This window comes from Dipodomys merriami, unplaced genomic scaffold (genome assembly GCF_024711535.1).
Source record: "Dipodomys merriami isolate MVZ:Mamm:240054 unplaced genomic scaffold, mDipMer1.0.p SCAF_1, whole genome shotgun sequence".
Lineage (NCBI taxonomy): Eukaryota > Metazoa > Chordata > Mammalia > Rodentia > Heteromyidae > Dipodomys > Dipodomys merriami.
The window spans coordinates 126,312,819-126,322,378 of record NW_027202270.1 but is presented as its reverse complement, the minus strand read 5'-3'; the positions used below and the strand labels follow the sequence as shown (position 1 = coordinate 126,322,378).

General features: G+C 44.2%; 1 protein-coding gene across 12 annotated transcripts in view; it reads left to right on the top strand.

The window, feature by feature from the left end:
* Window positions 1–4,187: 4,187 nt before the first annotated feature.
* Gpatch2l (G-patch domain containing 2 like) overlaps window positions 4,188–9,560 on the top strand; it is a 53,309-nt gene continuing 47,936 nt past the window's right edge. For 11 of the 12 annotated variants that reach the window (XR_011373491.1, XR_011373483.1, XR_011373481.1 and 8 more), the window contains exons 1-2: window positions 4,188–4,258; window positions 6,672–7,343. Coding sequence is in view for 4 of the 12 variants with exons in the window: in XM_070029277.1 (XP_069885378.1) it covers window positions 6,682–7,343 (662 nt within the window). In the remaining 8 variants the exon portion in view is untranslated. Of the gene's footprint in view, window positions 4,259–4,717; window positions 4,741–6,671; window positions 7,344–9,560 lie in introns of those variants that run through there. The other variant, XR_011373478.1, reaches the window with a different exon arrangement.

Here is a 9,560-nt window from a genome sequence, read left to right as displayed (position 1 = left end):
GTAAGGCTTGAACTCAGGGCCTAGGCACTGTCCATGAGCCTCTTTGTGCTCAAGGCTAGAGCTCTACCAGTTGAGCCACAGTCCCACTTCTGGATTTTGAGTGGTTAACTGGAGATAAGAGTCTCAGGGAGACTTTTCTGCCCGGGCTGGGTGTGCTCCTCAGATCTCAGACTCCTGACTAGCTAGGATTACAGGTGAGAGCCTGATGAGTAAAAAAATGCTGCAATAATGTCCCTGGCTGGGCTCCAACAACCAACCTTTCTGTTAACAACCAGATGTGCTAAGATTGTGCTACAGAGATGCAGCTCATGCCTGTAATCCTAGCTTCTCAGGAGGCTGAGATCTGAGGATCATAGTTTAAAGCCAACTGGGGCTGGAAAGTCCATAGACTCTCATCTCTCCTAGAATGTTTATCCTTCTTATGGTTGCATAGAACACTATATACCTTCTTTTGAAAGTACCTGCCCAGATAGTTATCAGAGACACCACAAATAGCAGTAAGTCTCCCTCCAACCCTTCTTTTTGTCATGCTTTATTATTCTACCAGCTGACATTTTATGTATTGGTCCACTTATTACTTATCTCCTTCCTCTGAAGTCTTTTTCAAGAATTGGAAAGTCAGGGGCTGGGAAAGTAGCTCAGTGGTAGAGTGCTTGCCTTGCATGCATGAGGCCCTGGGTTCGATTCCTGAACACCACATAAGCAGAAAAAGTCGGAAGTAGTGCTATGGCTCAAGTGGTAGAGTGCTAGCCTTGAGCTGAAGAGCTGAGGGACAGCGCTCAGGCCCTGAGTTCAGGTCCCATGACCAGCAAAAAAAAAAAAAAAAAGAGAATGCCTTAAGAATTTGGGCTGGGGGCTGGGAAGGTGGCTCAGTGGTAGAGTGCTTGCCTTGCATGCATGAGGCCCTGGGTTCAATTCCTCAGTACCACATAAGCAAAAAAGAAAAAGCCGGAAGTGGCGCTGTGGCTCAAGTGGTAGAGTGCTAGCCTTGAGCTGAAGAGCTGAGGGACAGCACCCAGGCCCAGAGTTCAGGCCCCACGACCGGACCCAAAAACAAAATTAAAAAAAAAAAGAATTTTGGCTGGGAAGGTGGCTCAGTGGTAGAGTGCTTGCCTTGCCTGCATGAGGCCCTGGGTTCGATTCCTCAGCACCACATAAGCAGAAAAAGCTGGAAGTGGCACTGGTAGAGTGCTAGCCTTGAGCTGAAGAGCTGAGGGACAGCGCCCAGGCCCAGAGTTCAGGCCCCTACAACCGACAGAAAAAAAAAAAGTTTGGATAAAAAAAAAAAAAAAGAAGGGGCTGGGAAGGTGGCTCAGTGGTAGAGTGCTTGCCTTGCATGCATGAGGCCCTGGGTTCGATTCCTCAGCACCACATAAGCAAAAAGAAAAAAGCTGGAAGTGGCACTGTGGCTCAAGTGGTAGAGCGTTAGCCTTGAGCTGAAGAGCTGAGGGCCCATGACCGGACCCCACCCAAAAAAAAAAAAAAAAGAATTGGAAAGTCAGGGACTTTTGTGTATTTGTTTATAGATGCATCTTTTGTATCTAAAACATGGCAGATATTGAACATATATGTCTTAACTGAGTTAACGAATGGATGTTAATGCAGGAAACTCCTGCCAAATACCTCTTCAATGAAGAGAAAAACATGTAGTACAGAGTAGCTTCTGTAATCAGAGGCCTAGTTCAGATAATAGTTAATTCGTCACCTGTTGTTGTATGACCCTATTTAACCTTTCTGAGCTTCAGTTTCTGTATCTGTATAAGAATGATAGTATTTTATTAAAGATTGATAATTAGTCAAATGGGCTTACCAGTAAATACATGGTATGGTTTTCTTTGCATAATAGTATATGCATAACAATAAATATCACCTATGTGTGCTATGCAAGATGCTAGGCATATGCTCTCAATCTTTAGCAATAGTTTTCAGAGAATGTATGGCTCCTCGAGTCACTCTGCCTGATTAAATGCTAACTAGTTTTCTTCCTTCCTTTCTTCCCTCCTTTCTTCTCCCCTCCCCCTCTTTCTTTCTTTTGTCGGTTGTAGGACTTGAACTCTGGCCCGCAACTCTTTTTTTTTTTTAACTACAAATTGGCCCTCAACTCTTCAGCTCAAGGTAAGTGCTCTACCACTTGAGCCACAGTGACATTGCTGGTGTTCTGGTGGTTAATTACAGATAAGAGTCTCACAGACTTTCCTGTCTGGGCTGTCTTTGAACCTTGATCCTCATATCTCAGCCTCTTGAGTAGCTAGGATTACAGGTGTGAGCCGCCAGTGCCCAACACTAGTTTCATTTCTTTTTTTTTTTTTTTTAATTTTATTTTATTTTATTTGAGAACATACTGTACAGAGGGGTTACAATTACATTGGCAGGATAATGCATACATTTCTTACCAAGCATTGCAGCCTCCTCCTTTGTTTACCCTTCACCTCCCTTTCCAGCCTCCCCCTTCCCCCCCACCCAATCATACCCCCCTCCCCCACACACACTAGTTTTATTTCTTACTAGGCTAATTAACCCTTCTGTACCTTAGTTTTCTTACCTACGTAAAAGATTTATTATCTAGTCATAGGATTTTTCTGTAGATTAATCAGTTAATCCATGTTAATATTTAGAATGGTGTATGATAACTATTGAGGGCTCAAAATGATGCTAAAGACCATTATAGTCATGCACCACAAAATGATGTTTTGAGCCAGTTGCCAGTGTCTCACTCCTCAATCCTAGCATTCAGGAGGCTGAGATCTGAGGATTTTGGCTCAGAACCAGCCTGGGCAAACAAATATAAGATATAAGCCAGAACTGGAGATGTGATTCAAGTGGTAAAGTGTGAGCTGTGAGCTGGAAAAAGCTGAGCTAGATCTTGAGGTCCTGAGTACAAGCCCTAGTATTGGCACAAACACAAAAATGATGTTTTGGCCCACAATGCAGCCTATGTAAGGTTGTAGCCATAAGATTAAATGAAGTTGAAAAATCCTTTGTGCTGTTGACATCACAAAGATGTAGTGCAACAGATTATTCATGTGTTTGAGGTGATGCTAGTCATATGAAAGTATATCACATCCAATTTTATATAGAACACAATTCTTGATAATGACAGTAAATAACTATGTTTCCTGTATCTTTTGTTGTTACCATATAGTATATACTCTTTCTATTTAGAACAAAGTTTATGTCAAATGGTATGCCCAGTGACACTGGCAGCAACCTTGTACATCTACTGTTTACATCTCTTGCTTGAGTCGTGGGGTCACATGGAATAATCACCCAGTACCCACTTGGTTTGTGTCCAGACACAATAGTGACATGAAATTGCTTAGCCACAGTTCACAGAATACATCCTTCTTGTGAAGCAATACATGGCTGTATTGCTGTATTTCATGTTACCACTGAACTTCAAATCTTCTGTGCATTTCTGGGGCAGGTCTTTCCTGGTGCTCTGCTGCTTCATGAAAGTTCATTTTCCCCGCTATTACCTGCTTCTGATCGCCAGCAAAATTAGGTCCAGATACTCTTTTGCCACTGCTCTCCATGTTCTCCATTGAGTTCCATTGTAAAGAGTCTTGGCCTAGCCCTCTGAGCTTCACTATTACTTGCTTTTCTTCATTTCCTATTAAGTCCGAAAACAAAACACTTCCACCAGGCAGAGAAGGTAAGTGATCTGGCTTCATTACTTTAGGCCTTCATTACTTGTCCCTCTGGGGCAGTGGAGAAAGCCTGTTTTATGTGCATATTCTTATCTCGGGGATAAGCACCGTAAATATTTGCTGATGAGTGATTACTTTGGGGAGGAAAACTCACACATAACTGCCTCTAATTCGAAGCTGAAGAAAACGCAGGAATGAAGATTCTAGCAAGTGGGCAAGCGAGGGAAAATCTTCATGGAGGTGACCTGACATTGATCCTTTAAATCACCCCTACTTCCAATGGTTCAGCTTTTATTAAATGCTCCCCAGAAAGGCCCTCCCGCAGCGGCAGCTTCAGCATCCATCCACAGGCCTGCCCGCCGGCTGGCTCGCCCGCCCGGGAGCCTTTCCTTATTTCCCCGTGGCTCCGCCCACCATGGGGGCGGAAGTGTGTGTGCTGCGGGGCGGAAGCGCTGGGTGTGGGCGGGTCTCACGTTTACTCACTCAGCCCCGCCCACTCCATCAACACCCCGCCCCTCCGGCCCAGACCGGAAATGAGGTCAGAGAGGGAAACTCCGGCGGGGAGACTCTGCCCAAAAAGCGGCGCCCTTCGGAGCTGGCGGCGGCAGCGGGTGAGGGGGAGGAGTGCGTTGAGGTGCCCGGGGTCCCAGGCCTGTGGCAGCGGGTATCGGGGCCGTGGGCTGAGGCTGGGCGGCAGCGGGGACGGCGAGGCCGCGGCGGCGGGCGGGCGGGGCGAGCGTGGCGAGGCCTTGCGTCTCAGGGCCGGTCCCTCATCCCGGGCGGTGATGTCGCCCCTGGGCCAACGGTCCCCTGTCTGCTCGTCTCTCCGTCCTTCCGGCTGGCGGCCGCGGGAGGGCTTGGGGGGCCCGGGCCGAGGTCCTCCTGGCCCTCGGGGAGCGGCCCGGCCAGGGCTGGGCAGATGAAGGCTTTCGCGACACCGTTTTTCTCCTGAAGTGGCCATGTTGCCGGGACTTGATTTCTGGCGGTTTTTGCCCGAAGAACAATTGCGCCCCGACTCCCCAGCTCCGACCCTGCGTCGGACTTCCTGAACTTGCTTCCCAGGAGTGACTCAGCCTTACCTCTCGGCCCGGGGGTATAAGGGGTGGGAGTGGGGGCGGGGGGCGTGCCTGCGCCCGGGGTCCACTCGGTGCCCCCAGCGAGCCTGGAGGTGCGGAAGGCCCGGGGTTCTCCTGTCACTCCTCTTCGAATTGGAGTCTTTGAGACCAGAAAAGATTCTGCATAACTAGTCGATTTGCTCGCTGACCTCCTTCCACGTTAAAAGTTTGTGCAGTTCTGCCCGAGTTTTTTTAAAGCAGTTCTTTATTAGGGAGTAGTGAGGCTTAGACATACTGCTCCCACTTGTTTATTTTGGTCTAAGGATAGCTGATTCCAAACCCCAACCGTGACACTTTAAACTACTACTTAAACAGCTTAAAGGGTTGTGGCATGTGTGTGTGTGTTTACATTATGAGAAGTTTTGTTTGGGTGGCAGTTTTGGAGCTCGGTGTGTCCACAAGTGTGACATATAAACCAGAGGACTTGTCTGTCTTTGAATTGAGTGACATAGGAACAAGGCGGGAAAGTTTCAGAAACTCCTTTTGTACAGAGTGCCAGTGGTCCACACCTGGCTCCAAAGGACAAGACCTGGAGGATAGCAATTCAAAGCAATTCAGAAGTTCTGGAGTCTGCATCTCCAGTTAACTAGTAAGACCAGACTGGAAGCATGGCTCAGGTAGTAGAGGCCAGCCAGGAGCACACAAGCAGGGTGTAAGGCCCTGTGTTCAACCCCCAGTACCGCACACATGAAAGAAAACCTTCTACAACATCTGAACTATATTAAGTGTCACAGCTTTAAGCTCTCATTATGATCATAAATACTTTAGGTTCAACAGAGTTTTGGAAAAACGTACTAATTAGTGTATATTTTGTTAGTTGTAAGACTATATTACTTATCTTGAAAATTACCTCTACTATTCTTATTTCTTGAAAGGTTTGCCTCTGAAATGTAATAGTTTGAGGAGAATGTTCTAGTTTGCCTAGAGAGATTTTTAAAGGAAATGATCAGGACATTTTAGAAAGCAGTTAGCCAGAAATCTTAGACTTCCCATGTCCCTGTCATTATATTCTATTTTTATGTGATTGTGAGACCCTAAAGCACATAATTAGGATGATCAGAATGAAGAAAAGAGACTAAAAATTGCCAATTATTGAAAAATAAATGACATTCTGTAAGGTTCGAATTTTAGTAACTTTCAGATGACAGTTGCTACTAGGATGTTATCAAACTTTGGCTTTTTTTTTTTTCCTGTATACAAACTTGGGTCATGGAAGAACTTGGGTCAGTAATACTTAAAGCCAACCTCCCCAAAGTTTATCACTAAGTTCTCTTTCTGTTCTCTGCTACATATATTTATTTTCACTAGCTATCCTGGACAACAGAGCAGTCCTTCATCCATTGTCAATACTGTAGTGTGACTGATTCCCACCCTGTTATCCCAGCGCTCCTATGGTTTTTTTAAATTTATATTTATATTTATTTATTTAATTAATTGTGAGAATACTGTATAGAGGAATTACAATTACATGGGCAAGATAATGAGTACATTTCTTATCAAGCATTGTTGCCTCCGAGCTGTGTGATTTTCTGTTCTTCTCTGAGCATTTACTAATCTTTTTGGATTTTATCATCAGCTAATTCAATGACAAGTTTAATTGGAAAAAAGAGAAAGCCCTATTCCCTTGAGTTTGTTTTTGCTGATAGAGTAGTAGTTGTTATCTACTAAGTGGTTGACTTTGTGTACTTCAGGGCATGTTGACTTCAGTCAGAACCTATTTTTAGTGGCTTAAGAGAACATAGGTGGTAGGAACAGTGTGTTAATTGTAGTCAGATGAAAGGTGTCTATTTTCTGTAGACTGGGAGGATTGTGCAAAGCCATGATTGCTCTATGAAATTATTGGAGAACAGCAGATCCTATTCCTATTTTCTTTTTCACTTATGAACTTTCCCTTTTTACTTTTTGGCAGATGTGGCCTCATGGATGAGCTGGTACATGATCTAGCTTCAGCCTTGGAGCAGACATCTGAGCAGCATAAGCTTGGTGAGCTGTGGGAGGAGATGACCCTGAGTCCCCGGCAACAGAGGCGGCAGCTTCGGAAGCGCCGAGGCCGGAAACGCAGGTCTGACTTTACTCACCTGGCGGAGCATACCTGCTGCTACAGTGAGGCCTCGGAGTCAAGTCTGGATGAGACCATCAAGGACTGTCGAGAAGTGGCCCCAGCCACCAATTTCAGTGACTCAGATGATACCATGGTGGCCAAACGACACCCAGCTCTCAATGCCCTAGTCAAGAGTAAGCAACATTCTTGGCATGAATCTGACTCCTTTACTGAAAATGCACCTTGTCGACCACTCAGACGCCGGCGGAAGGTGAAGCGAGTGACATCAGAAGTGGCTGCCAGCCTTCAGCAGAAGTTGAAGGTGTCAGATTGGAGCTATGAGAGAGGCTGCAGGTTCAAGTCTGCTAAGAAGCAGCGCCTGTCCCGCTGGAAGGAGAATACTCCCTGGACCTCATCAAGCCATGGGTTGTGTGAATCAGCAGAAAGTAGGACTTTCCTAAGCAAAACAGGAAGAAAAGAAAGGATGGAGTGTGAAGCTGATGAACAGAAACAGGGCTCTGATGAGAACATGTCAGAATGGTGAGATCTCCCTTCCTAGGTCAAAAGTTTTCCTGTATACCAATGTGAAAATCCATAGTCTTGTAATGGGTCCCACTTTATTCCAAAGCATTCACTCTAGTATTACTTTAGTAGCCTTCCTTTCGTTACCCAGTAGTCAACCTCTGCAAGAATCTAATTTTCCTGTGTCAGGAACACTATGTATAATAGGAACAGTGTGATTCTAAAAATGACCTAAATATGTACCTCATATGCAAAACAGAATTTTAAGAAACAGTTTGTTGCTGTTTATGTTATGTAGTTCATTCTTACCTATGATGCTATTCTTTAGAACCAGGAAAAAAAATGCATAGTTGCCAGGTCTGGCAGTTTGTAAATAAACCATTTTGGTAAGCCGCTTTTGCACTTTTACTACAGGATATTCAGCCTCTCTACTTTGTTCCCTTTTCATTGTTTCAACCTAAATGCCTCCAGAGACAGCCTATAAATGGATTTTGAGTATTTCTGGTTGAGACCATTATTAGTTTTAATAGTGGTTGGTGTTTGTTAAGTACTGTGTGAGGTTAGTATATATGTGGTAGGCACTGTATCCTGTGCTTAATGACTACTCTTATTTAATATTTACAGTTCCACTATTTGTATTTTATATGAGGAAATTGAAGTTAAGAGAATTTAGACAGTTTTCCCAAGGTTATCCCGTGATCACATTGAGTCTCAAACCTGATTTCAAAGATAATATTTTACTGTGTTTTGTTGCTTATGCTTTTCCATGACCTTTTCTGTCTTAACTTCTTTTTTTCTTTTTCTTTTTTTTTTTTTTTGGTCCGGTCATGGGGCCTGAACTCTGGGCCTGGGCGCTGTCCCTCAACTCTTCAGCTCAAGGCTAGCGCTCTACCACTTGAGCCACAGCTCCACTCCTGGCTTTTTTTTCTTTTTGCTTATGTGGTGCTGAGGAATCGAACCCAGGGCCTCAGGCATGCAAGGCAAGCACTCTACCACCGAGCCACCTTCCCAGCCCTCTTTTTCTTTTTTTACAACTATAGAATGTATGACTTTTCTTAGGACTTCCTATTGTTTGTCTTAAGAGCAAAGACTAAGTGTACTCTGAGGTGAGGCTATGCCAATAACAGGATAACCTGTGTAGGTTTATAAGCCTCCACTTTTTTTTTGTCAGTCATGGGGCTTGAACTTGGCCTACATGTTGTCTAGAAGCTCTTTTGCTCAAGGCTAGCACTCTACCACTTTGAGCCATAGAGCCACTTCTGTTTTCTGGTGGTTAATTGGAGATAGAGTCTCAGACTTTCTTGCCTGGACTAGCTTCAAACTGCAATCCTCAGATGTCAGCCTGAGTAGTTAGGATTACAGGTGTGAGCCACCTGCATCTAGCTGTGGCTTTGAACACTTGTTCCATTGGCCTCAGCCTTCTGAGTGCTGGGTTTATACCAGTTTATACCACACCCACTTTTCTTTCTTTCTTTCTTTTTTTTTAAGTCCTTAGGGCTACAGATTAACCCTTGAACTTTGTTTATGCTAGGCAAGTTCTTTACCACTGAGGTGCATGCACAGCCCTGTTCTCAACTGTTTAACTTATCTATAAATGGAGCTATCAGTAGAGTATAAATAGATAATAGTTTGTGATTTGGATATTATTTCCTCTTGAGTTGATTCTGGCAAAATTTTCTACCTTTTTTCCTCTCTGTATTAAAGGAATTCCTTTCAAGAATCCTCTCTCTCCCTCTCTCCCTCTTTCTTTCATTCTCTCTCTCTCTGTGGTGTGTTTTGAATTTAGGACCTTGGCCTTATGCTTGTTAGATAATGTGCTCTACCACTTGAACTACTCCATCAGCATTCTCAAGAATCCTCTTGGTTATTTTAATTTATTTACATACAGATCACAGTGTTGAATTTTACTTTTTATCAGTAATTTGAGGATTATCCGAATCACAAACCATATTAAAATATAGGAGTCAGATACTGGTGGCTCATGTTGTTAATCCTAGCTACTCAAGAGGCTGAGATCTAAAGAATGGCAGTTTGAAGCTAGACCACCACAACCAACAAACAAAGCCAGATTGGAGGTGTGGCTCAAGTAGTCATGCTTTACTCAAGCAAGTAAGCCTAACAAATGTAAGTCCCTGAGTTCAAACCCTACTACTAGCAAAAGGAAAAGAGGAAGGAAGGAAGGAAAGAAAAGAAAAAAAGATCGGAATTTGATTATTGCTTAGCCTAGTCAGTGGA